Raw genomic sequence first — 27,419 nt, 5'->3', positions numbered from 1 at the left:
TTGAAACAAGTAAAAAAATTGAAAGAAAAGACATAAACGCCAGTCAGAGTTCGCCCCGGCACCATAGATCGTGCGTTTGGAAGCTGGATCAGAACCTTGCACAAAGGAAACGCCGCCCAGTGCACGAGGACGCCACCGAGGGGAAAGAAAGATGCTCCCGATGAGATCTGGAATTTATTTTCCTTTTTGCAGATTTTTGGTGGTACGTCTATTTTTTCTCTTCTTTTTTGGGGGGGATTTTTTTTTTTCATTTTGGATTGGGACATTGGATTGAAATGGGGGGATATTTTCAGGACTTTGTTTATTTGAGGTTACGGGACTCTATTGTGGACATTATTCTGATTAAGACAAACTGACATTTATTTATATATTGTACCGACATAAACTGTGAGTGATTTAAATCTAACCTTTTTGAGGGATTTTTGATTACAGATCTGCTATTTATCAGCATAACTATTATTATTCTTTGTGCTATGGATTTTTGAATAAATCATTGTTACTAAAAATCAACAAATTTTTAGCAACAAAAATTCTGAAAATTTTTGTTTTAGCAAAACAAAAATTTGGTTGGATATTTATTTTCTTATTAAACTAATAGATGTAACATATTTTACCTGACTCTCTTTAAATCAATCATTTGAAGTGGTCCTTACGGCTTTCCAGAGCTGAATGTATTAGAACAGGGTAAAAAACTTACAGTGGTGATATGTACTCTTGTAAAATGACTTGATCTTTAAATGGCACAACAGAAGTGTCATTTATGCTGTAGTTGTTTGTATCAGGTGCATTTTTGGTTTAAAAAGGTTTGTTCATTAAATGAAGAAACTCACAGTGGGAAAAAGAGCCAGAAATTTGACCCAAGTAAGAGTAGCAATAATTCATAATATTTCAGTATCAGAAATATCAAAAATGCATAATTCAAATATTACTGGTGATGTATCTATATATTTGAGCCGGAATGTATATTTTTGATCATTTGTGTACCTGAGAATATCCCCAAAAAATTCAAACTTGTCCACTTGATTTTATTTTTTTAACTCTTCATTTTTGATTATGCTTTAAAACGCCTAACGTAGCATATTAATGCCCATCCATGACTGTGATGACTTCTCAGTCTATCTTTTAAAACATATAAAATTCTGATGTTTTGTTTTGTTAGATTAACTACAAATTAATTTGTATATGCTCATATTCATGTTTAATTTGGATCATTACAATAGAAATAAACCTACATATTGTCACGTATAGCTTTTCTACATATATCATATTACATTGTCATCACAGCAGCACGTGCCCTTCTGTTGCTCCGCGCGCTCGGACACCTCTGCAACCTTCTTAGAATGTGTGGGCATGCGCAATGGCTTCGAACAGGTGCATGACGTCCATCCATTCTTTGTCAACATGGAAATTAAACACAGTCTGCGTTCATTCCGCCGACTGTTGCGCAGGTGCAAGCACACAGGGAGGCCGACTCAGTTAGCATTATATCAGAAGTAGTGTCTACCGACTGGGAGAAAATAAGGCGCACGAGCCTGTCGCGTGCGGAACGTTCTTAACCTCGAGGTGCAGTCCTGAGATTGGACAGTAAATGATTCTGATGGGTGGTAATGGGATTTCTCTACGCGGACCCTCAAAGAGCCAACAAATTACGTCAATAGTTGAATTAGCAAACAACAAACTGTATGTACCACATGCTGAGCAACAAAGAGGAAAGGCTTAGCTTGTGTACCCGTATGAGAGCTACCCACTGATATAAACTAAGCACGACGTTCAGCCATGGCAGAAGAGCGACGTGCCGATGCGCTCACCTGCCTGCCCCCCGGGCACCTGTATCCGGACTCTTCCCGCCTTTGAGATGCAGCAGGACGGTCAGAGCGTTCACCGGTGGTCGTCTGTCAGTTGCTGAGGCGCAGCGGAGCTTGTGTGCCGTCACTTCAGCAGCAGCCCCCCTCGCAACACACACACACACACACATACACAGCTATCTTTACCTTGCCTACAACGGCGCGCGTGCCCTTACTAACGGCTCCATTGACCAAAGGGGCCGCCTCTACGCACCGGTACGGTTTCCAAAGGGAAGCCCGAGAAGCCTCGGTGATGTAAAAACGCGTGTTTAGCTCTAATAGATCTGAGCGAAGTTAAAGGTCCGTCGGCTGGCGTCGACGGGAACCCATATAGGAGCCGCAAACCGAAGAGACGGACTTGCAAATGCTTTGCAAATGTGCGCGGCAAATGATTATGGTGACATCTAGTGGTAGAAATTGTAGCTACACCTATAAATCCACTTTGGGTTAGGCTTTTTTTTAAATTCCACTTAGATCTTTATTGTGAAGAGACTTTTATAGATACAAATTATTTACAATTTTAGAGAATCAACAGATACATACAGTTACTGTCCGAAAACAAACAAACAGAAAAAGAGATATGTTGATTTGCATGCACATTAGACAATTAAATATTGAGACTGTGTCCAGTGGCCAGTGCAGGTGCTCTCTTGATAAATGTTTTGATTGGTGGGTTGGGGGAACTGGGTAGCTGATTAGATTCAGTCTGGGCTCATTCACCATGTGCCAGCATAGTCGGAGCTGCAAGACAAAAAAAAAGGCAAACCCTGTAAAAATACCTAGTATATATAAAATCACACCCTTCCCTTTATATTGTGTTTTACTGATTGATTTTAATAACTGATGATTTCCACTACACAGCATAAGACTGTCCTTGTACATACTGCATTTCTACCTTGACAGATTAAACTGACTTTAGGCATGAAAATGGTCATTATTTCTAAACATCAGTGTCTGCTCTTTGGGTGAATCCCCCATGTTTTCTCACCGTGGCTCGCCATCTTGGTCAGAATTTGCGCCCAGCAGCAGCCAGGCTACTGCCTCCTCAGGGGAAGATCTCTTTCCATACCTGGAGAGAAAGAAAAGAAAAATCAAACACTTGCTTGTAATGACCGCAATCAAACATCAGTGGGAAAGTCTCCAATGTCCTCCTTCTCTTTGCTTTACAAAGCCTGGAGGCATGACCTCCATCAACACTGTTATGAATTTCAACCTTGGGGAATACGTTTTTTTTTTCCCTTCCCCCCAACTTTGCTCATCAAGCTGTGAACAAAGATGGGTAAACTGCACACACTCCCATGACGCCTTTGTGCATGCCCTGGCAATCTCGTGCAGTCCAATCACAAATGAGGTGTGCAATTATCTGAAAAGGAAATAAGGGTTTTCAAGTTCACCGGCTGGCAGGTGGACTGGTCTTCCCTGACTGTGTGCTGGAGAGCAAACCGTGCGTCTGCCTGGGGCGTGAGGCGGCTGCACTGGCAGGTCCAGGCAGTTTAATTACAGAGAAAAAGAGGCTAATGCTAAGACTATACACAGCTTCCATCACAGGACAATTACACAACCAGGAAGCTAAATAAACGCTCTGGTTTTATTCAGTCTTTTCACCCAGCATGAAGCAGTGATGAGGCACTGAAGGCGTCCAGTTTGGCCAGCATCAGTATTTCACGCCTCACAATTTAGATGGCATGGCATGACTTTAGAAATACTAACCCAGCAGTTAGTTTCAGTTGTTTCTGAAACTAAGCCCAACTCTTAGTGGAGGTTTTAAAACAAGATGAGGCGAAGCAATCTTAGGACATGAGGTCATTCATTCCCCAAGACGAAGTTGAGATTGTGTTAGGGGTGATATGGCCCTTTGTCCAGAGAAGCATAGCCTGGGGCCAACACAAGGCAATAAAATAGTTGTTTTCCAGTACCTAAACATGTTTTCTATTGCTTATCTGGACATGTGGTCAAAGCAAGTAAAGTTGATTATTTGGATATGATTTTAGTTATGGCTAAGGGCCAGGGAGTCTCGGCTACTTTGATCATGAACTTACGCCTTTAAACTGGTCAGACATTTGATGGATTATTCTGCTGTTTAAAACACAACCTCTGAATTATCAAAACTGCGTTCTGTTTGTCAAAAACATTTTATTTTTGCATTAGGCTGACATTAAAACAGATATGCTGACTGATCAGACAGGTGTATCTCAAAATACGGCAGCTTGAAAATATAGTGGTTCATTGAAAAAAAAGTTATTTTTCTTATCAACCAGTTTTTTACCCATCTAAATCAATTAGTAGCATTTTTCAGTTCAAATTTTTTTCTGTAAGATAATAAAGGTTGCTGTAAATAATTTGTTTGTTTGTTTGTTTGTTTGTTTGTTTGTTTGTTTGTTTGTTTGTTTGTTTGTTTGTTTGTTTGTTTGTTTCAGAAGAGGCTCTGTAGTGTTGGAGGTGGTGATGTTGGGTGGGCTTTATAGGGACTGAAGAAGGTTCTCAATGTATGAATCCTATCTGTACTTTTTTTGTAAGAATAAATCATCTAACTGGTGCTAAAATAATTTTTTTGCTTTTCTTCATTTTCATGAAATAGAAGCATACAAAATAATGACAAAAGAACCTTTTCAACAAAGTGATCTTCTGGACTGACCTTTGTCTGGTGATGAGGTTGATGTAATGCCTGACCGCTGTGTGGTACTTGGCCCACTCCTCCGGCGAGGCGTTGCCGTCGGGTTTCTCCGGTTTGGGAGGGTAGGCGTCCGCGAAGCCGCTCCAACACACCAGCAGGCAGACGACCAGAGCCGCGAACATCACCCACGATCTCAGCATTTTGGCCATCTGAGAAGTGAGGCTTGGGTTAGGCTTCCAGGGTCAACTTTTTTTTTCTTTCTTTTTTTACATCATCATCAACCAAAAAAATAAATAAATCAAAAGTCGAAATACGACTTTTGCTTCAAATTGAATCCAGCATGTAGTTAATCTGACAGTAAGTTGAGCATACAACACGCAAAAAGAACACTTTCCGCAAATAAATAATCAGTGAACAGAGTGAAAACTTACAGTTGGACTTGTCCTGTGGTTCGGTCACCTCGGTGCTCCTGTCCTGTCCTGCTCTCCTCTTCGGTCCGTGGCGTTATATAGCGTGGGGACCGGTACCTGATGCGCTGTGGGAACTTAACCACACCCCTTCGCTGGAACAGCGGCGCGTAAAACGCCTCGTTTATCCGGACGAAACTTATCAGCTCACGCTCAAACTCGAACGTCAGCGAATGCATCACTTTATTTATGATTAAGACGCAATACCGAGAAAGCCACGGTTTTAATTGAAGGCTTAATTTGTGTGTGTGTGTGTGTGTAATGAATGTTTAATTGAAATGTGGCGAAGTGTGAGGCTGTTAACAAAAACGTGACAAATTAATTTTGCTCCTGTATTTTCATATTTTTTATTCAATTGTGGAGGAAAGAAGTTGAAATATTACAGATGGAACATGGGTAATTATTTCAGCTCCACGGACAGCGCAAGAACAGCTTATTAAAATCAATACACCTCCTGTTGGAAGCTGAATTCTCGTGTAGGTTAAGAGCAGATGACCTCACAGTAATAAGCTTCGTGCTCATCTACAGTAATGCTTCTTACTCAGCAGAGTTATGGAATATGAGAAACAAGATGCGCACATCATTTTTTTTTTAAAATACTGGATCAGTGTGACTGCGACTTCTGACTAGATGGGAATCGAACCTGTGTTGTTTTTACTTGACACGCGCCAGAAATGATTTTTGTTTTGTGATTAAGCGCCGTGTAATGTAACTGAATGGGAAGCAAAACGGTCCACACACATGCACTCACACAGTCGTGTTTTCATGACTTGTGGGAACTTTACATTGACTTCCATTCATTTTCTATCCCTAACCCTAAACTTAACCGTCACGTCACAACCCTTAACCCAAAAACACAATTTCCTCTCATGAGGACCAATAAAATGTCCCCATAAGGAGCAGTAGTCCCCAGAACCCCACATTGTAGACAGACATGACATAGGTCCCTACCAGGATATAGAAACCTGGTTCACACACACACACACACACACACACACACCTGACAGAGCCCGCTCTGGAAAAGACCCACTAACTTTTTATTACGTAATTTATCAGAACCAATGGAATTTGTTTTCAACCTCAGTTTTGTGCTTTTTACACAAACAGATGGATTTTATAAAGACCGATTCAATAAATTTGAATATTATAGAAAAGTCCATTTATTTCAGGAGCTTTATCATTAAGTGAATCACTTTATATAAATTAATTTCACACAGTTGGATGTTTGAAAGCCTTTATTTCTGTTAGTTGTGATGATTTTTCACCTGTGGCTAATAGATACATGACATTTTATATTAGAAATTAAAATTTTACATCAGACAAATATATAAAAAAACACATTTTAGAATACAAAAATGTGGGTTTAATAAAACTATGCTTAATATCTGGTTATTTTCCAAAGGTACTTTTAATCTGACAAATGAGCCTCAATGACTGACTGTATGTACTGTAGAGATAAAAAAGAAAAAAAAAAGAATTGCTCTTTAATGCTAACACTGGATGATGGGTTCTAAGAGAAAAGTTGTGATTAGTTTGTTATATAGAGAGTAATTCTGTCCATATTGAACCAGTCTAGATATTTGTCTTTTTAAGCTTATGTCAATTTAAACAGGCCCAAAAATAAATACATATTTTTTATTGTTTTTTTACTAACAGAGAAAATGGTTCAAAAATATCCCATAAAACATCACTTCTTACAATGAAATGATGCAGATCAGGTTTGACCAATCTAAGCTTTTACTTATTTATTTTTAACAAATGTTGAAATGCAGCTAATATTCTTTTAGTTTGAGGCAGAATCCAGAACCATAAATCAGATGATGCCAGTTTTAGCGTCAACAGGTGTAAACAGACGGATGGAATCTGGTTCTAAACTGACTGAGTGGACCCGGTCCCCCCCGAAGGTCATGCTGCCCGAGGTAGTGAGCCACACTGCCTTTGTCAGCAACAACAGCTACATGCTGGCAGGATATTCATATATTCAAAAGTAAAAAATTAAAGGCTCACTGCAACAAGCCAAGAACAGCTGAGAGAATAGATTACCATATAAACATGGTTTGTTTTTATATCTGAAGTCATAAAAAATAAACAACTGACGCCATTTTTTAAAAATATATTTTAAAATTCATAACTTAACAGTTTGAATTAACCCGTTAAAGAGCAGCGAGGCCTGTTTTTGATTGAAGCTCTGAACAAATGACAATTAATTAGTGGGAAATGAATCTCCTCCAGGAATGATGAGTTTGTTCGTTTTCTGGTGCAGCTTAGATCTCATCAGCGCGGCATGTATTATTCAGCTGGTGATGAAGCGTCAGAAAGGCCAGAGAGGCTACACACTGATCAATAATACTACTCTATTTAACACACACACAGGTGTAGAGTTTTATGGAAATACATTTAAGATGCTGTTATTGACAAACAACAGAACCAAATGATTGACTGTTGATGATGAAGCCGTAGTTACAGAATGCTTTACCAATCTGCATCACATAACGTACTGAATGTGACTGTATCATACAGTAAATATGACTGAATTGGACTGAATCTTATTTTACGACTGACTTGATTTGATTTGAATCTGGACAGAACAGGATTCTGTATAAGTGGGTACGCATTGGAGCGCTTTGTCTTCTGAAGTGTTTTGAGATGACAGGCCTGGTGAGTCCTAAACCGAATTAAAGCAAACATCACTATTACTTCATGTAGCGTTTTTCAAATCCAGGTTACTATAAACACATTTTAGAGGAAGAAGTTAAGGAGGAAAATAACTCAATATTTGTATATTGTTCTCATAAGGATTCTGAGGAAGAGACTCGGCATACAAAAAGCCCTTGTGCCGAGGGGTTACCCCTAACCCCTAACCCTTTTCATTGGTAAAAGATGAACTGTGGTAAAAGATGCAGCTCATCTTTTACCAATGAACTGTGCAAGATGTTTTCTTTGTGGAGGTTGACAGGTTTCATGAAATTTGACAGGATGGGCGGTTTTAGAGTTGTGAAATAATTTTGGGGCCTCCTCTGTCATCCCAGTCATTGGTCGCCCTTCGTGAGTGACTTTTCTGCGTTTTCCGACATCTTTGCTTACAGCCAACAGCCCGAAGGCCAGCTTGGCCACAGCTGAAACAATGAGGGCAGTTAACTCTCCCTTGCTCTACACATTTGCTACATCAGCCTCTAGTGTCAGCTGGAGCTGCTGGGAGGTGATTTTTGGGTGGACAGGGAGGGTCAGACACAGCCTTGTCAGTAATTTTAACAACCTGGGACAACTGTCTGGTTAAAGAAGACACCTGCGCAGTCAGTTCTTTAATTGCAGCACAATTAGCTTGCAACTCAGTGTCATCTTTATCTTTCTTTGAATTAGTATTTTCAAGTTGGGCCGTACCTAGTCACAGGTCGAGTCTTCGATGCTATCCCAAGACGTCTCAGTCTCTCTGCCTCTTCACTTGTAGACTTTGTGATCTGTTCTAACAGGAAATCATCACTAACCTGTAAGTCCTGAAGGAAAGGTTTAAGGTCATGCCTGACATAATTGTTTATTTCATTCAATCCTTGGTAAGGTGTGTGCAAAAATGTACCCTGTACCAGTTTCTTATCATAGCTAAAATCTGGCCCAGGTTGGCTGATTCAAAAAGGACACGCTGCTTAAGTCCCATTAATCTGTACAGAACTTGCTGTACAGAATACAGCAATTTGTAACACATTGATACAGCAAGTCGTAACAATGTGCGCTCTTTCTCATGTTGCCTTGCATTACTTAAATCTTGGAAAAGGTCAGTACTATTTTTATCTCTGATATGTGAGCGTAGGAACCGCTTAAGCTCATCGATGTTTAAATCACATTTGTTAGACAACATTTCTTTGAATGTACCTGGCTTCATTATCTTGAACATTGTGCGAATTATTTCCATGTCAGTAAAACCTTAATGTAGTCCTTTGTCTATTTGTTTACATAGGTTACTATATGACACATCAGAACCAAAAGAGATTTGTCCACCATGAAGCCTAAACTCTCTGCGTGGAAATAAAGCTACACCATTTAACCTCAACACCTTGTTTCCTACACTAGAAGAGGGGCCCCTCTTACCAATTTCACTTGCTGTTGTTGGTATGTCAGCAGTGCAGCCTCCTGCTGTTTGCCTTGGCTGCAAGGGAATGTCTATGTCTGGAGTAGCTGTCTGCAGGCCTGAGTCGATGAGGTCCAGCTGAAGTGAGGCAGGACAACCAGTCCGACTGGCTGGCACATTATCAGTTCTTGACAGTGTGGTTGGGTCATCTCCAGTTGCACCAACATCAGTGGCGAGCAGCTTACTAACCAGTTCATCTAAAAGGAGGAGCTGAGCCATGCCTTCATCCTCCGACGCTTTCAGTTTCTCACTTCTAACAAAGTCAACAATCAAATCATACAGTTCTGGTTCACTTAAATCATGAGCATGAATGGCACTTCCATCGTCAATCGAAGTCACAACTATCTGCAGCTGTTCTGTACTCAATGTACAAAGTTTTTTCTGTATCTTGAATATGAGTGTTCGCCTTGGATTGATGGTAGCCATGCTGACTGGTTGCTTTGGCTCTCTGGATGACACACTCAATGCAAGCTTCCCTGAAGCGTCAGGAACCATCTCTCGTTGTCTCCGCACCAACCGCTCCTGGCAACACACTTGGGATCCCGGACGAGCCCCCAATTGTTACCGGCACCAGATCTAGAGGAATCTGGGGCCAGCATCAAGTGGTGCACAGGCAGATGAATCCTGTGCAACCAGATCTGTGGATCACACAGGAAGCGAGTCGTAACAATGTTTCTCTGGCAAGAACTCGTTTATTCGGTGGATCACAAAGGAAGCGAGTTGTAACAATGCTTCTCTGGCAAGAACTCGTTTATTCTGTGCCGCACATGCCCAGAGCCAGGAAACTCATTCTCCCTGTTAGACCCACACTGGCACGAGAATACATGCACATGACAAATACGTCTATATACAGGTCCTTCTCAAAGAATTTGCATATTGTGATAAAGTTCATTATTTTCCATAATGTAATGATAAAAATTAATCTGTCATATATTTTAGATTCATTGCACACCAACTGAAATATTTCAGGTCTTTTATTGTTTTAATACTGATGATTTTGGCATACAGCTCATGAAAACCCAAAATCCCTGTCTCAAACAATTAGCATATCATGAAAAGGTTCTCTGAACGAGCAGTTAACCTGATCATCTGAATCAACGAAGTAACTCTTAACACCTACAAAATATTCCTGAGGCTTTTAAAAACTCCCAGTCTGGAACCGCAATCATGGGTAAGACTGCTGACCTGACTGCTGTCCAGAAGGCCATCATTGACACCCTCAAGCAAGAGGGTAAGACACAGAAAGAAATTTCTGAACGAATAGGCTGTTCACAGAGTGTTGTATCAAGGCACCTCAGTGGGAAGGAAAAAGTGTGGCAGAAAATGCTGCACAACGAGAAGAGGTGACCGGACCCTGAGGAAGATGGTGGAGAAGGACCGATTCCAGACCTTGGAGGACCTGTGGAAGCAGTGGACTGAGTCTGGAGTAGAAACATCCAGAGCCACCGTGCACAGGCGTGTGCAGGAAATGGGCTACAGGTGCCGCATTCCCCAAGTCAAGCCACTGTTGAACCAGCAACAGCGGCAGAAGCGCCTGACCTGGGCTACAGAGAAGCAGCACTGGACTGTTGCTCAGTGGTCCAAAGTACTTTTTTTGGATGAAAGCAAATTTTGCATGTCATTCGGAAATCAAGGTGCCAGAGTCTGGAGGAAGACTGGGGAGAAGGAAATGCCAAAAGGCCAGAAGTCCAGTGTCAAGTACCCACAGTCAGTGATGGTCTGGGGAGCCATGTCAGCTGCTGGTGTTGGTCCACTGTGTTTTATCAAGGGCAGGTCAATGCAGCAGCTATCAGGAGATTTTGGAGCACTTCATGCTTCCATCTGCTGAAAAGCTTTATGGAGATGAAGATTTCATTTTTCAGCACAACCTGGCACCTGCTCAGTGCCAAAACCACTGGTATTGCTGACCATGGTGTTACTGTGCTCAATAGGCCAGCCAACTCTCCGGACCTGAACCCCATAGAGAATCTGTGGGATATTGTGAAGAGAAAGTTGAGAGACGCAAGACCCAAAACTCTGGATGAGCTTAAGGCTATCGAAGCATCCTGGGCTCCATAACACCTCAGCAGAGCCACAGGTTGATTGCCTCCATGCCGCATTGAAGGCTGCAAAAGGATTCCTGACCAATTATTGAGTGCATAACTGTACATAATTATTTGAAGTTTGACTTTTTTGGTATTAAAACACATTTCTTTTATTGGTCGGATGAAATATGCTAATTTTTTGAGACAGGAATTTTGGGTTTTCATGAGCTGTTTGCCAAAATCATCAGTATTAAAACAATAAAAGACCTGAAATATTTCAGTAGGTGTGCAATAAATCTAAAATATCTGACAGTTTAATTTTTATCATTACATTATGGAAAATAATGAACTTTATCACAATATGCAAATTTTTTTAGAAGGACCTGTATAATAAAAAAAACAAAAGACAAGATCAACTCTGATTGAAAAGTAGGGTTGTATTTTATTTTATTTTTTACTGTTTCTCAACACACTACAAAAGCAGCCTTTATCCAACAAGTGCAACCTCTTTAAGTGTGTGTTTGTGTGTATGTATGTGTGTGTGTGTGTGTGTGTGTGTCTGCTTTTGTTTGTAATACCCTGTGGGGATGATTTTCCTGACACATACTACATTGTGGGGACCAATTGCTCCTTGCGGGGACCGAAGCCTGGTCCCCACAAGAGGAAATCATGTTTTTGGGTCAGGGGTTATAGTTAGGACTAAGGTGTGAATTGAGTTTTGGTTAGGTTTAGGGTTAGGTCTGTGAAGGTTTAAGCTTTAGAAATGAATGGAAGTCAGTGGAAAGTCCCCACAAAGATAGCCACGTAAACATGTGTGTGTGTGTGTGTGTGTGCGCGCAAGTGTGTTTGCGTGTGCATTTTGAGTACGTGTGCAAACAGGTGGATCATGAATTATTTTTATCATCCTGGTGATTAATGCAACATTAAAAACAGTAATGAGTCATTATTTGCTTAAACTACTGCTGCATGAAATGCATTGGAGCCATTTTCATTTATTATATAAAGGTCATGCATAATCAACCCCCTCCTGAGGCATTGTTTGTAGCTAATTACTACACAATATGTTGTGTCTTCTTTTTGTATTAGTTTTTTATGATTAAGCAGTTTTATCAGTTTACTAACCCTAAAATCTTTTGAGCAACAATTTTCTTCATGAGATGTGAAAAAAGAAACTCATCATGCTCTACATAGTACCGATACCAGTCAACATGGAAGTTAGAGAAAATGTATTCCAGTAAGACCAATAATTATTTGCATCAACAGGTGAAAAATGACTTCATCCAATAAACTGTAACATAAACTAGCTCTGTTCAGGGATCATCTCTGCTGTGTTCAGTCCACAGAGCTGCAACTGACAGGAACAAAACCTGAAACCATAAACGTTTCTGTCTGTCTAGATTTATTTTACCAAAAGAAGCGCAAATTAAAGTAGCTTCATGAAACAAAAGACTGATCAGTGATAAATATCTTCTCTGTTAGTTAAAACCTCTACCACTTATTCGTACATAAATATGAAGTTCATTCCACTTTTACGTTTTGGACATTTCAGACCAGCAGGACAAACAAAATGATTGTGATATTTTCTGTGCTTAAAGTGAATAAATGTGTTCATTGTTCTGCAAAAAATACACTGCTTATTTTGTTCCAAGATTTGTGCAAATCTGTGATGGTGTTTTGTTTAGTGATATTTTTCAAAATTTAGTATAGCCTATAAGCTAAAAACTGGAACATCTGGATAATTTGAGCAGTTAGTTCATCAATTTAATGTTTATGATAAATTTGGACAAAAGTTTCAGTTATGGGCCAGAAGTTTAAGCTGTTAAGAATATATCTCATGTAGCTGTTTATATCTGTCGTTGCAAAGGTTTTTAATGACTTATTGCGTGGTCAAGCGTATTCACGTGGTATTTTAATTTCATTTCTTATTTAATGGAAACATACGGAGCCCCACAACTGAAAAATAGTTTTTTCGACATTAGCCACTCTTAATAACTTAGAAATTAATGCCGTACAGATTATTTCTTAAAAATAGCAAATTTGACTCTTAATCTTGAACTGGAACTTCAACATAATCAGTTTTGTATGACCACTTTTTCTTATACATTACACTGTGATGGACAACAAGGAATGCTTAGTTCACATTAACTATATGTATAAAATACAAATAAACAATAGAAAGACCATTTAGAGGACAACTGAGTGATGCCACCCTTTATGACCATCCTCCACTTTGTAGGATTCATATGAGGGTCTGTGTGTTGCGAAACCGGCAGTCTTTTTTTTTCTTATTGTAAAAGCTTTTGTTTTGTTCCTCTTACATAACTAGATATCTTCCTTTAAAGCCAGTCACATGCTCACGGATCAACACTCCACATTACGGTGGGCCACAATCAAGCCCCCATTCTGCCTCCAGAACAATGCAAACAGACCTGGCCGCATGAAAAGCACTCTGTTCATATTAGTGGCTCCCCGCTTCTGCAGATAAGGCTGACTGAAAGTGCATAATCATTTCCCCCTTTCTGTCTGTGATGGCAGGAAGGAGTCGGACATTCTCTAGGGAGATTGCTCCCACTCCAGGACGGACTTCTGTGCATGGCTGCGTGTGGGGGTGTGTATGTGTGTGTGTGCGCTTAATTTTCCTATTTGGACTCAAGCAGCATGTGTGATCTAAATGAAAATGGAGGTGGGTTTTACCTTCTACAGTAAGTAGATCTCGCTCGTTACTGTCCTCGGCTGAAGTTATAAATTGTCCGTTTCGTGCATAACACACTTCCCAGACATGAGTGGCATCAGGGCTGCTGCTAGAGAGAAAAAAGTTGCTGAAACTGAACAAGATCAAAGGAAGACAAAAAAAATTTTTTAAAAAGTTTTAAAAAATAAGTGGCTTCCCACTGGTCTCATTATCAAGACCTTGATTGGAACTCAAACACAGTCTCCTGTCTGGGAGCCCGGCTGGCTCTCCAGAAGTGCATTAGCTGGGGTTTATTGGACTGTGACAACTCAAACTGTCTGCCCTGTCCTTTATCTGCACACTGTTGGGTTTCACTGTTTACCTGCACACACTGGAGCGAGCTAATGAGTTTGTTTTGTGCATGTTATTGTTTCTTGCCATTCAGTTTTTATGGGCTGTAGTAGGAATGGAGATAGGTCGATTACTCTAGTAGCATTAACTAAATGATCAGGACAAACCCAGATAGCAGTGGGTGATTACCAGGATGAACAGAAATGCTTCACTTCCACTTTTAGATAGCTTGCTATAGATACTTTATCCATGACGGTTCATCTGTTTTTGTTTACTCTTTATGAATTAATAATGATAAAAAGCTCGGAGAAGACCCAGGACACGCTGGAGGGATTACGTCTCTCGGCTGGCCTGGGAACGCCCTGGGATTCCCCCGGAGGAGCTGGAAGAAGTGGCTGGGGAGAGGGAAGTCTGGGCCTCCCTTCTGAAGCTGCTGGCCCCGCGACCCGACCCCGGATAAGCGGAAGAAAATGGATGGATGGATGGATGGAAAAAGCAAAAAATAAAATCACTAATGCTCCCCTAATATTGGTTAAAGTGATTGCACAATAATTGCTCTGAATGGTGAGAATAACTAATGCGTAACACCAAGCTTCACTCACAGCCTTTACAGCCCGGCCTGTTGAACTTTAATGGTCGTTTCTTTGGGGATTTATGCCTGAATCAAGGTGTGTTTTTGACAAGGGCTTAGGGACAGGCAAAGACAAAACCTTTGTTTTTTACAGCTCTATTAACAACGTGTTAAAGGGGGTTGACATGTTGTCCCCTGGGAGCTTAGCAGGACAGCACAATGCGTGCTGAAATGTCCTGAGCAGTAAACTCTGCAACACCGACGCCGAGGTTTCATTTCTACTTGACATTCCTGCAGCGGCTTCAAGAGGTTTCAGCTCATTCAGTGTCTTTATTATAAAATCGATCTGTTAGAAAGACCTGGTGGCTTCATGGTTTGGATTCTTACCACAAAACTGCATCCTTTGACTGGCTGGTGGCATTCAAACATAGCAAATTGTGTAAATGTGTATCTTCACCATCATGACATAACCAAAAAACTTCCATGCATAATAAACCCAAATAACAAAAAGGTTTATCAGACTAGAATGATTAAAGCAGCTGCTCAGAATTACATCAAACAATAAATTATATTCTTTAACTTTGTGGCTCATAGTTAAAATGTTTAACTGAGACTCAAAACGTTTTACTGACAGGAAATAAAAAGAAAACTGCATGGCTAAAATGTTTGCCAGACTAAGTTTTTTGGCTGAAAGGTAAATTTTCTACTAGTTAGTTAAGAAGTTTAGTTAACAGCTGAAGCCTTTGGGTCCTACATAGTTTAATAAATAGTGATGTTTTGGGAAAAAATATGAGTAGGAGTAAAAGTTCTAGCAGGTAAACAGCTTAAAGCTTTTAGGTGAAACATTTACTAACAAACTAAACCTACATTTTAGGATAACACATTTAATTTTTGAATAACAGTTGCACTTTTTAGTTCAAAACAAAACTTTTGCTGGAATGTTACCTTTTTAACAATTAATTTGTTGTCCAATGGTTAAACTTTTGGCAAAAACTGAAAGTTTTTGGATTACAAAGTGCCCAGAAAAAAGGTTCAACCTTTTGAGAAGAACCTCTGACTTTTGGGCTAACAGTTGAATTTTGGGGGCTAGCAGTCACTGCTGCATAGCAACTAAATTAAAACTTTTGGCAACAACTAGAAATATTTAAACATCATCTTGAAGCCAATATTTGAACTTTGTGTCTAAATCCTGCGTGCTTCCTGGTCGGCTGATTTGTTCTGGTCCCACTAAGACAGATGAGGGTAATCACTCAGATGGGCAGCGTGTTTTATTGCAGCAGACCAGACTGGAGCTGAGTGATGCACACAGCTCCCCTCTGCTTATTAACACTATTCATCTCACTTTTTAAAGGGCCGTACGCCCAGCCAGCAGGTCGGAGCTGAAGGTGGGCTTGGAGATTTGACACCTGTGGCTGTTTTGTAAATGAAGCACAAACTGCTGGATGTTTAAAAACTGCCTGTTTGTTATATGTCTGGTGTAATAGAGGAAAATACATCAGATCAAACATTTGGAGCTAAAGTAGACAATGTAGGTGTCTTAAAGCTAGAAAAAGCCAGAACATTTTTAAAAAATCAAACAAAATATTTCTTTTAAGAATTTTGTTTTTTTTATTCTCTGTATATTAGAACCATCCTAAAATTATGGTCCAACTCTCAACATGTTGGGTTATGGATTCAGATTCCTCCTTGAAATTTTATTTTTGTATCTTGGTTTTACATGGTTTTACATCGTCAGCTGTAAAGATAAATACTGCATATTTACTCCTTCCTTGGAAAAATACAGTCCAAATGCACCAACATGTTCAAAATGACGGTTTTGTTTTTTTTAGATTTACCCACAATGCAAAAGATCTGTGAAAAAGTCTTGTTTTTTCTGAGTCAACAGCGCCCGGTATCTTTTCTAACATTCCAGTTTTCTCCAGTAGAATAGATCAGATGTGTCTGATGTACGGCCACACACACACACACACACGCACACGCACACACACACACACACACACACACACACACACACGCACACACTCCGCTATAAGCCTGGGATTCACTGTGATTGATTTCAGAACTAGATCTGTGTTCACTTCAGGCCAAAAACAACAAAACAACCTTTATTTAATGATTTATTTTTTACTCCGATGAAACTCACAAGAGTCATTTCTCTCAAGTTTTCTGTCACCATCAACAGGAATCCTTCTGTTGAAAGTGCTGAAATGGGCGATCATGTCCACTCACAGACGGCACTCCGTTTTTTTTCTCATTAATTACCAAAAAAATCATTACTCATTTTCTATCACTACTAAAAACTCACTTATCCTGCAGTTCATCTATCTGTGTGAATGTGGAGGCCGGGAGCATCGACATTGTTCTCCCAGAGGGACCCGAGGTCTTCACAGCTTTTTGGGAAACGTCTGTTCACCGTCTGCCTTTAGCCCCTTCGTTCATCACAGCTGTGACTCACGTCCGCTGTGACGTCACGCGTATTAGTGGCAAGACGCGGCTCGTTTATGGTCCGGCTGGTCATCCGCCCCGTGACCAGAGCCGACGACATCTCGCTCGCTGAGAACATTATGGCGCTTCAGAGGGAGATCGGTTTACTAATTGCACGCTGACTTCCCACGTTTGGGATCATCCTCTGAGGTCGAGCTGCTTCCAGCCACTCAGTCCCTGTGTTTTTACTCAGGCTCTGCTTTTCTAAAATGGAAATGATTAAAAAGAACAAACTTTTCTCTTCTGCGAACCAAATGGAAATAAATGAATTAGCACCTCGTTCTAAGCCAAATAAGAAATGTTTGTAGAAGCTGCTCTGGTTCTAGTAAAAGTCTCTCTCCTGAATTCAAGCACACAGCTTAAAAAAACCTTATTAGTCATCACGAATTTAATGACATTCACGGCTCATCTAAAGATGAAACGATGTTTGGAGGACTGCAGCTACTGACTCCACGGTCATCCCCGGTCCCCTCATTCCTGGACCAAGCTGAAGCTCGGTGGGATTCTGAGTGACCCATCCTGTTCCAAGCCTGGTTGTTGAAGCGCAGCAGGGATGACCCATTACTTTGGGCAATGTAGTGCATAGTGTTTGACCACTCTGAGAAACACATTAGGTGGTCGAACATGAACTGTATCATTCTATGTTGATAGATTCTTTCCATAATCCATAAAATTACGCAAATTACAAAAATGAATTTGCTAAATGAAAATGCACCAATTTCAAAAAGATGACTTTTTCCCCTTTTTTTGCTATGATGAGATGGTTTTTCATCCGTATCAAAATAGATGTATTTTTGAAAAGCTGCAACAGAAACTTATTTTTGTGTCACACATACAGCCGGAAGTTACTACTGGCAAAAACGACGAGAAAGATGGGGAGGATGATTGATTGTTTATTATTTTTATTATTATTGTTCCGTTGTTGTTTGTGACGTTGTGCAGCTGGCTCCGCCAGGGCTCACAGTTCATAAAAAGTTGTGTCATTCCAACGTATTGAATCCATAACTCCTCTGTAAAATGGCCGACTACAGTTTCGCCCTTACACGTAGCCGCTCCCAAGTAGGCGGGGCTTGTTGCTCCAACGCCTGATTGGCTGATAACAGTTGAGCTCTAGCGTCATGACTGAATTAAGTGAATAAAATGCACAACAGTTTCAGAAAGAGAATCGGATTTATTTATTTTCATTTGAGTCCTTTTCATAATTTGGAAGGATCCATAGAAAGTAGATCAAACCAAGAACAAGGCCAAGTCTCAAACTTTAAAACCATCAGAGGAAGCCCTGATTAACTCACAGGACAAACGGCATAAAACAAAACACTAACTTGACATTTATACAGTAAGAAATGAGCAGTTAAAGTAGATCTTCCTATTCCTTCGAGAGTTTGTGTCGTCATTGGTGACAGATGTGAAGTGGGTCTGGCGCTAAGCGCTGCCCGCTCCGCTCTCCAGCACCGTCTCCACCATTTTGGGAACAAACACTTCCAGGAAGTGAAAGAAGTCATGAAAAACCCCCGACTTGTCACTTCCTGGTTCCACATTCAGCAGCAGCCTGGTGTTTTCTGTCCCGCCCACCGTCTGGGGGCAGACCTTGAACTCCAAGGGGTCCTTTAGGTCCGGCTCTTTGTCGGCGATGGACGCTGTGACCTGTGACTCCAGCTCCATGCAGCTGCCCTCCGGCCTGCTGTCCGGACCTTTCACCAGCTCCCGTCTCACCTTCCGCCTGCCCACCCACACAGCGTGTTTCTGGACACAGACCCAGGGCGGGAAGTTGGTCTTCGTCGTTCTCGCCGGTCTCGGCTTTTTGCCAGGAGGCGTTGCTGAGTCGTCGCTGCCGGACGGCAGAGGCCTCTTGGCGCCGGCGCGCTGAGGGCTGCCGTCACTGTGAGACTCCACGCTGTGGGTGCTGTCGTTAAGTGTGGTCTCCATCTCCTCTGGCCCGGTTGCCGTGGAAGCCTCCAGCTCACACCTGAGGACGTTCTTCAGAACCACCTCCACGGCGGAGCAGACCTTCCTGGACCACAGCAGCCTGAAGCCGTCTCCTGCCGAGAGCAGCTCCCCGCGGAGCCCCTCTGGGAGGGCAGCGGTCCTGAAGGGGATGGTGATGACGAGCCGCTCCGGGTGGGCCTGCTGGGCGGCGCCTAGCGGGGCCAGCAGGCGGCCCAGGCCCCACGACTTGCCCTTGGTGCTCTTGTTCTGGTAGCGCGGGCTGCGGCAGAACATGTCGGCCTCCTGGCACGCCTTCTGGAAGCTACACAGCGAGCGCTCGTTCACGTTCCCCGCCACGTTGTGGGAGAGCTCGAAGGGGTCTAACAGGTTCAGGGGGCCCAGCTTAGGCTCGGGGGCCGGCCCCTCCGGCGGTGCTTTGTCGTCTTTAGCCTGCGACAGGAAGTCAGTGATTGGAAGCGCGCTGCCCTGCCTGAGGGAAATGACGCTGCTGCGGAAATCAAACGGTGTGTAAAAGGAGAAGAAGCCGGCGAGCAGAGAACCTGGGAGGAGGACATGGCAAACCGCAGAGAGCAACGACAGGAAATGAAACCCTGATTTATTTTTGAACAAGTAAAATGTCAGAGAAAAAAAATTAAATAAATGAGAAGAAAATATATATCATAATATTAATCAAAGAAAAAAACACCTTCCATATCCAATGTGAAGAAGAAGCAGCTTGTTGCATCCTAGCATCAACTGACTCAGTCAAACACGTCTCACTGACAACTCATGTCTTTTACGTATTTTTTCCTTTGAATTATTGTTTTCAAACCTCGGACAGAATTTGTATAAAGTTTCTGTGTCTACAAAATACTTTAACAACATATAGAAATTATTTATTTAAAAATAAGGAAAGTACGAAAAAAAATGATCATTTGAGAGCAAATCAAATCAAAATCGAGAAAAACTGAGAAACCAAGATACAAAAATAAAACAAAATTTCAAGACGGAATCTGAAACCATAGTATTGATCTTATAATACTGATCTGAAACTGATACCAGCTTGATCAGCCAAACTCCACCACAAAACTAAAACGTCATTAAAGGAAAATGATTACTGGTTTTTAATTCTCTAACTAAAATCTGAAAAGTGTGGTGTTCTCTTTCCATTTTCAGATGTAGTTTTTTTATTACCCAGTTTTATTAGTGGAAAAACAATCAACTGTCTCTTAACTTCCTGTAAGACTTGGTGTGAAGACAAAAAAAAAGCAGAAAATCTTTGAAGAGGGAAATGAACTGTTTGGTTCATGAGGACTTACACAGATCCTGAGTGTTCTGGCTGGGCTGCACTGCGATGGGCTGACTGGGGAAGGTGCAGTTCCAGCCATCGATCACACACTCCTCCTCCTCACCTGCAAAACACGTAGATATGAACATGACCGAGGTTCCCAATACTCAGCTCAGATCCTGAGGAGACCTCAGGTTGGAGTTCAAATTAGAGGCGGCAGCTGAACGGTGTTCTAAAAAAACTTGTTTATGTTTATGGTGGAAAACAATATCTGATCGCTGGTGGCTTCAACCTGAAGGTGAATACAACAGATTTAACAGTTTAGAGCTGGATTTATATCCCACATTAACATTTATTCATTAAGATCAAGAAGAAACATTGGATTCAATATTTATGTAACACTAAACGGTTTTTATGTGTACGTATTGAAGTGTCTGTCTGTGTGCCATTCTGGCGCAGAGTTATCAAATCAATTTTTATTTCAGTACATTTATGCCTCTGTTTAAAATTAAGTGCTTCAAGTCAATTCAGTGCTGGTCTTCTGTATCGGCTCAGATGATATTGGATCCAAGAAATGTATTATCCCCCGATTCTCCCAGCTGAGCAGCAGCTCTGTGCAGCTCCTCCAGAGTCACCAGGTCTCCCCTCAGCTCTGACTGACGCTCTGGGTTTAGAACACGTATCGCCTGGGCAACGAGCCTCTCTTCTGTTAATCGGCAGAATGAATTTCACAGCAGCAAACGATTTACATGATTGTACAGTTGAGAGTCTGATCTTGTATTTCTCATGATTCATGTGTTTTAATGTTTTCATTTTGACCAAATGAAACAGGCGACGTGGTTTTATGAGAGACTAATGTTCTCATGTTAATCAGTGTTTCTTCTCCCTGTAATAACATAAAAGCACTCTGAGCTTTGCGCACATGCAGACCCAGTGTTGGTGAACCGAGGCAGCACCCACAGGCCATGTCTCTGAGCTGGTCCACCGTGGGCAGCACCGGCGGCCGGCAGTTCTGCAGGAAGAAGACGACCAGCAGCGTCAGGGCGTAGTTGTTGAGGAGCGGCCCGGCGCCGCTGGGGTTACCTGCAGGTCACAAGCTGCCATCAGGAAACAACCAGACACTTTATACCATCAGATCAGAGCTGAAACGATACGTCGCGACCAATCGATTAGTAGAATAATCTTCAGCTAATTTAGTAATCGATTAAATCGATTAATCGTTAACTGGGGAAAATAAACTTTAAAAAAAAAAAGTCCATTTGATGAGACAACACAGAGCAGTAATTAAGCCAAAACTGCTCAATCCTCTTTAAACATCAGGATATTATGTTCTGTGGAAATGAGGACACTGTAAGAGCAGCTGGTTTTTTTCCTCTCAACATCATGGATCTGACTGAAGCTGCTGCTGCCGCTGCAATATGAGATGACTCACAGCGCAGCGTCTCCCTAAAAGGAGCATCCAGCCGTTTTTACCCAGCATGCTGTGCGTAAACTAATAAAAGCCGTGTGAGCGAGCAGCCAGCTGCTTTATGGGTGGAAATCTGTGAACTGATGCTGAGCTTCATCAACTCTCACTATTTATTCACATTTTTCTCTCTCACATCACTTCCACTAAGCTGCACAATGAAGCTTATGAAGAAACTGAAGCTGAAATATATCATTTTTAATTATGTCACTGTGGACAGTGACACTGATCACTGCATGTTCATAGCTATGATTGGTTAAAGTCTTGGTTTTTCCTGGGTTATTCTAGAAGATCCTAACCAAAATCCCTCAGAAGGATAACACTTGGAATTCCAACAGGAAGATGATCCCAAACACACACTGGAACCAGTCTACAAAGATAAAACAAGTTGAAATAAACTGAACTGGTTCTGTTGATGAGAACGGTCAAATATGGAGCCAGGATTATTCCAGGACCTCGTGGCAGCAGGAAGAGTCGAGGTCCAGGTGCAACTCGGTGCAGTATTTATTAGAGCTGCTGCAGCTCTGTTGCAGTTTTCAGGCCGATCTTTAAAAAGCCTGACCAGCTGATTCCTATTTTGACTGATTTCTTTTTTGTTCATTTGCCAGTACTGACCCAAAATTAAGGAACTCAGTTGATTTATCGCTCATCTTCAGTGTTTATATCTGAGGCTGTGTGTATATTTCTGACCGTGTGCTGATTAGAGAAAATGCATCTCATATTAAAACTCCTTAAGCAAAAATATTAAAATATTGCTTAAAATATTAAGCAATATTTAAGCAATTAACATTAAGTTAATCAGACTTGATACTAATCATTAAGTCTGATGTCGCTTTACCTTTTCACACTTTACAATGAAAAAACTTTCATATTTATACAGTTTTCAACTTCTGACCGGAACAGCAGCCATAATGTGAAAATAAATAAATAAAAAAATAAAAACAACAACAGTCCAATCAAACTAATCAAACTGGAGTTCAACAATCGGTTTTGATGTTGGGAAAACTTCATTGTGACACACGATAATTTCCTATGATTATTGGTTTTTTTGTAAATTGCCAGCGCTGATCAAAGCGATTGCTTTCAGACGGCCATTTTGGGTCAAAGCTGCAGCTTTACATGTCATCACGCTCGCCCGACTCCTGTGATGAAAGGCCCGGCGGCGCCAGCCTCCAGTTCAAAGAGAGCTGGCACAGAGCGAGGGTAATTAGCGTGCTCTTCAGGTGAAGAACGGCTTTAATAAGATTTCATTTAAGTTTACTGACCCAACACAAAAGGAGCTGTAATTTTGATTTCTTTATTCTTTACCGAGGCTTAAAAAAAAAAAAAAAAAAAGAAAGAAAAAGAAGGTAAAATAAATTAATAAGAAACAACGTGAAAGATAAATGAGTTTAGAGGTATTGTTAGGGAGGAATGTGTGGTTCTACTGACACCTGCTGGCTGAAGACTGAAATAACCTAAATGAACATGTAACACTTCAGATTTACAAATGGAAAATCTAAAGATGTCATCACCATCTACAGTAATTCTTTTGAATTGATATGCGTTACAACATTTCATTTCCCTCTGGGATCAATAAAGTGTTTTGGAATTGAACTGGAATCCTACCAGCTATCTGCTTCTGCTTGGCCCAGTATCGGACGGTGAACACCAGAGGCCTCAGCCTCTCCTCCAGCCCAGACAGCAGCTGCAGGAAGCGGGTGTTCCTCACACCAAGTCTGACCCACAGAGAGCAGAGGAGAAAACATACAGAAAAATGCATTCATTAAACCCCCCCCCCCCCACCATATTTCTCACCAACCTGTTGTTCAGTGTGATGTCTCCGTGCAGGTTGAGCTCCCGGTGATGGTACTTGATGACAGGGAGGCGAGCGGTGCTGACCACGTGGACTTTGTGCACGCTGGGGACGCAGCGCTTCAGGATGGTGGCCACGAGCTCCAAGACCTCGGCTGCAGACGCCGTGGACAGATCGATGTCGGACAGGATGGAGTCCTCTGAGCGTCCGTCGTCCGACACGCCTTCGCCTGCCTGGAGGGAGGAGGAAGAGAGCAAAACTTCACCTCGACCCGTCCAAGATGACATCTGGGCAGGTCGAGATGAGGGTAAGAGCATCAGACCTGCTCTGTGAAGGTCTTAGCCCGCGCTTGGAACGTCTGGGTGTTTTCCAGGTCCAGGAACAGGTCCAAGTCGCACGAGTGAATGCCGAAAGTGTTGACGGATGAACCAAAGAGCAAAATCTGACTGTCTGTAACCCGCAGGAATGTTGAAACTAGATATTAAACATCATGAAAAGTGAACGTCTCACATGCTAAGGTCATGCAGGAGACAGTCACCTGGAAAGAATTCAACAAAGACCTCCTGCAGGAGTTGGACCACCAACCCTCTGGCCTTCTTTTCATTCTCTCCCAGCTGGAGTCGCTCCACCAGCAGCTTCATCTGGGCATCCACCTGGGAGGAAGCACAGGGTAGACCAAACCTACGTCAGCAACAATCGATCATGCACATTTTTACTACATAAAAACAGCTTACAGTCTTTGAATAGAATCCAATGGAATTAGATAAACATTAGAACACTGGCAGATTTTATTCACCTTGAGATTTTCTACATTTCATCGCATTACAACACAGCTTTACTTTAGATGGACAGACAGAAGAGACAAGCTAACGCAGGATTAGGCTATGAAACAATCCAGTCTAATCCAGCACTGTTCAACTGAAAATGGAAGGAGTCTGGTTGGTACGCAGAAAAACATTTCAACACTTTATTATTACACAGAAAACGACAACAGCAATCGGTTGGCTCAAATATGTAGCAATCCTAAACATTTCCCTCCTAAACTGTACAGCTAATGGGAATTAGCTCAATGTTTTCCTGGTTGAAAAAAACTGCAGTTTTTTGATTGTCTTGTAACATACATATAATATTTATTTTTTAATAACTAATTATTTCTATTTCTTTCAGCTTGCAGTGGTGCGTACACTTCCACTAATGGCGGAGATCATTTTTAGCTTAGCTTTGAAAACACTTGGCTTCCCATGAATTCATGTTTTCAGATAAATTCTGTAGTGATAATTTACTTGCTTGTCTTGTGAACTTGTGATCGGTGTTGAAGTTTTGGTTATCGACTGAGTTTATATTCATGCTCTTATTTTGAATTTGATTAAGTCTATTTAGGCAGCAGTTCTGTTTCCTCTTTCTTCCCCCATAACTTTATTTAAAACATACAGGAAAGAAATAAAACACAGACAGGATTATTGAACATGTAAATTATAATGTCAAAACTAAATTAGTGCTCAAGGGTTGTAGTCTTTCAAGAGCAGATGTAATTTGAATTGAAGTTTAGCATTAGCTTTCAGTAAATACTGCATTGGTGTAGCGCTTTAGCAGAACTAACATATTAGCTAGCACTGCCCACCACTCTCAACTTGCCATCCTATGAACTGTATTGTTTTATTTGAGAGATTGAAATTGTTCAACACAGAAAAATGCATTATGATCATTTTTTCGGCCATATTGTCCGACTCTACTGCTGACCTAGCAAGACATGGTGGGTAAACCGACAGGCTAGGCAGGGCGAGCATTAATCAGGGATGTGGTAACTCTGGAGGAGCTGCAGAGGTCAGGTGAAAATAAAATTAAACTTCTTAAAACGTAAAAAATTTTTTTTTAAAAATTAAACTACAAAAAAGAAAAGCCGTGGTTGATGACAGAAAGTGTAGCATTATGCCATTTTCCAGCAGGGACAGAAAAGTAAGACATCAACATCATACGAAGCATGTGCTCCAGCAAAACGAGTCTGGTATGAAGTGGAGGTTTACCGAAGAAAGCTGACACAGCTCAGGCTTGAGCCGGTCAAAGATCTGCTGGAGGCTCTGAGGATCGTTCTTCTTCTTGGGAATCAGTTTGAACTCCTTCTTTTCCCGAGGTTTAACCCGCAGCTTCAGGCCTTGGAGCTGATGCTCGACGCAGGCCAGAGCCGCCTGGATGCTCTCTGTCTCACTGAACCGAACGATGGCATAAACCCCCTGGCAAAGGAACAGTTCAGCATCTCATCAGTCGCTCTGAAGAAATTCTAATAAAGTCACCAAAACAAAAGCTGCACACTGCGACCGGCCAAAGCGGACCGACCTTGTCTTTATCCACGATGACATCAGAAACGGCCCCAAACTGCTCAAAGTACTCGGTCAGGTCGGTCGAGGAGATCTGTGGTTTGATGCCACTGACAAACACGCTGTGCTCCTCGTGGCTCTTCCTGGTGGAGCGGACCCCGCTCAGCGTCTGGTGCTTCCGCCCCTTCACATGCTGCTCCACACTCGGCACTGGATAGTCGTTAAAAAAAAGAAAAAAGAAAATCAACTATTAGACAGACCAGACAACTACATTTGAGTAACACAACATGTCTGATACTTGTAAAATTCATTAGCTGTGTTTGGTATAATGTGAACTACAGGACTACGTTTTAATCCCATTTTTATTTTTTCAAATTTTGTAGAAATACATCTTTTTTTAATTCATTACTGTTACATGAAGAAATAAAGGTGATAAACAATTCTCACAAATCTTTAAATATTCTGGTTTTTCCTAAAGCACTTTAAAAACCAGTTAGATGTAGTGAACCTGGCGGTCACACTTCCTCCTCCATGCCCAGTGGAGGAACCACTATTTTTCAATGTGCTGAAACCCAGCAAGATGAAACAAACATTTCAAACAGATTTATTTTCCACATTTCCCCCCATTTCTCAACTCAGTGCTTGAACTTCATATCAGTAAGATTGCTACAGTGTCAAATCAATTTATTGTATATCTAACAAATCAGAACAAGAGAGAGAACAAACGTTACAGTTGTAGCCTCTGTCCTGGGTACACTTCCTCTCAGTGTTTTGGTTATCCCTATTGTTTGTGCATCTTTTTCCAACAGTTTCTCCTTCCACCCAACTTTCCATCAATATGTTTGGATTCAACACAATTTGTCCTACCTCCTCTGTGTAAACGGCATTGTCTGCTGCACAACAACAGTATGTTCCTTGATTGTTTGGACCATAACGTGATAATTTAAATCGTGGCTTCGACTCGTGGGCTTAAATGTTATCTGTAAACTGCTGCCGCAACATTACAGTTGAGATATCCATTAGACCGCCTGTTCAGATAAATACATATATTTCCAATAATAAAATTTAAAACAATGCTTATAGAACGCTTAAGACCTGAAGCAGAACTTTTTAACCAAACAGGCGCGTACCCCGGCTAGCTTATGTTACTCACAGTTCGGTAAGTTGACGTTACACAGTTTGCAGCAGAACCCTCTGGTTGTCGTTTGTATATCACTGTCTGAAGACATGGCGGTCAGTGTTTCTCTAAAAATTGATGGTAAAAGCTAAACACTTCAGTCTCTTTAGTAGTTTGAGGGCAGCTACCCTTACTGCGCCATGCTCAAATCTCCCTCCAGCGTCAGGTCTTCGCTTGTGTTCAGTCCGCCAGCAAAATCTGTTCGGGTGTGACAATGTTTTCCTGACAAGGTTCCTACCACGCAGAAGTGATTTCTAGTTAGGCTGGTTGTAGCAGTATATAACGATAAACCATCAGAACTATT

At 41.4% G+C, this 27,419-nt stretch overlaps 3 protein-coding genes across 5 annotated transcripts in view; all 3 read right to left on the bottom strand.

The window, feature by feature from the left end:
* The window catches only part of mpp2b (MAGUK p55 scaffold protein 2b), a 57,488-nt gene extending 55,282 nt beyond the window's left edge, over positions 1–2,206 (bottom strand). The window contains exon 1 of one of the 2 annotated variants that reach the window (XM_081600488.1): positions 1,809–2,206. The gene's annotated coding sequence lies outside the window, so the exon portion shown is untranslated. The remainder of the gene's footprint in view (positions 1–1,808) is intronic. The other variant, XM_081600489.1, reaches the window with a different exon arrangement.
* Positions 2,207–2,297: 91 nt separating this feature from the next.
* Positions 2,298–5,035, bottom strand: pyyb (peptide YYb). The gene is made up of 4 exons (XM_008437851.3): positions 4,890–5,035; positions 4,480–4,667; positions 2,833–2,913; positions 2,298–2,585 (listed from the first exon to the last, which is right to left on the bottom strand). Exons 2-4 carry the CDS (start codon positions 4,665–4,667, stop codon positions 2,561–2,563), a joined length of 294 nt encoding a protein of 97 aa, XP_008436073.1. The 5' UTR covers positions 4,890–5,035; the 3' UTR covers positions 2,298–2,560.
* Positions 5,036–18,300: 13,265 nt separating this feature from the next.
* tut1 (terminal uridylyl transferase 1, U6 snRNA-specific) lies at positions 18,301–27,353 on the bottom strand. 2 transcript variants are annotated; one of them, XM_008437853.2, is made up of 10 exons: positions 27,092–27,353; positions 25,958–26,148; positions 25,648–25,854; positions 24,162–24,276; positions 23,946–24,073; positions 23,630–23,856; positions 23,437–23,546; positions 21,294–21,446; positions 20,395–20,487; positions 18,301–19,635 (listed from the first exon to the last, which is right to left on the bottom strand). In XM_008437853.2, exons 1-10 carry the CDS (start codon positions 27,165–27,167, stop codon positions 18,572–18,574), a joined length of 2,364 nt encoding a protein of 787 aa, XP_008436075.2. In that variant the 5' UTR covers positions 27,168–27,353; the 3' UTR covers positions 18,301–18,571. The 2 variants fall into 2 exon arrangements, with proteins under 2 accessions (XP_008436075.2, XP_008436076.2); XM_008437854.2 differs by having other exon boundaries at positions 21,324–21,446.
* Between the last annotated feature and the right edge of the window lie 66 nt (positions 27,354–27,419).

Source organism: Poecilia reticulata, chromosome 19, assembly GCF_904066995.2.
Source record: "Poecilia reticulata chromosome 19, P_reticulata-male-v2, whole genome shotgun sequence".
Classification (NCBI taxonomy): domain Eukaryota; kingdom Metazoa; phylum Chordata; class Actinopteri; order Cyprinodontiformes; family Poeciliidae; genus Poecilia; species Poecilia reticulata.
The sequence above is the reverse complement of the archived record's forward strand: the minus strand, read 5'-3'. Positions and strand labels throughout refer to the sequence as shown.

Bases quoted from the DNA above. Each gene is read 5' to 3' on its own strand.
- tut1 (XM_008437853.2), bottom strand. From the start codon at position 27,167: ATGTCTTCAGACAGTGATATACAAACGACAACCAGAGGGTTCTGCTGC. The intron at 23,857-23,945 runs GTCTGATGCTCT...TCCTCCCTCCAG, and splicing joins CTAAGACCTTCACAGAGCAG to GCAGGCGAAGGCGTGTCGGA. The intron at 19,636-20,394 runs GTAAGTCCTCAT...TCCTCCTCCCAG, and splicing joins CCAGAACACTCAGGATCTGT to GTTCTCTGCTCGCCGGCTTC.
- pyyb (XM_008437851.3), bottom strand. From the start codon at position 4,667: ATGGCCAAAATGCTGAGATCGTGGGTGATGTTCGCGGCTCTGGTCGTC. The intron at 2,914-4,479 runs GTCAGTCCAGAA...CTTTCTCTCCAG, and splicing joins AACCTCATCACCAGACAAAG to GTATGGAAAGAGATCTTCCC. The intron at 2,586-2,832 runs GTGAGAAAACAT...TTTGTCTTGCAG, and splicing joins GACCAAGATGGCGAGCCACG to CTCCGACTATGCTGGCACAT.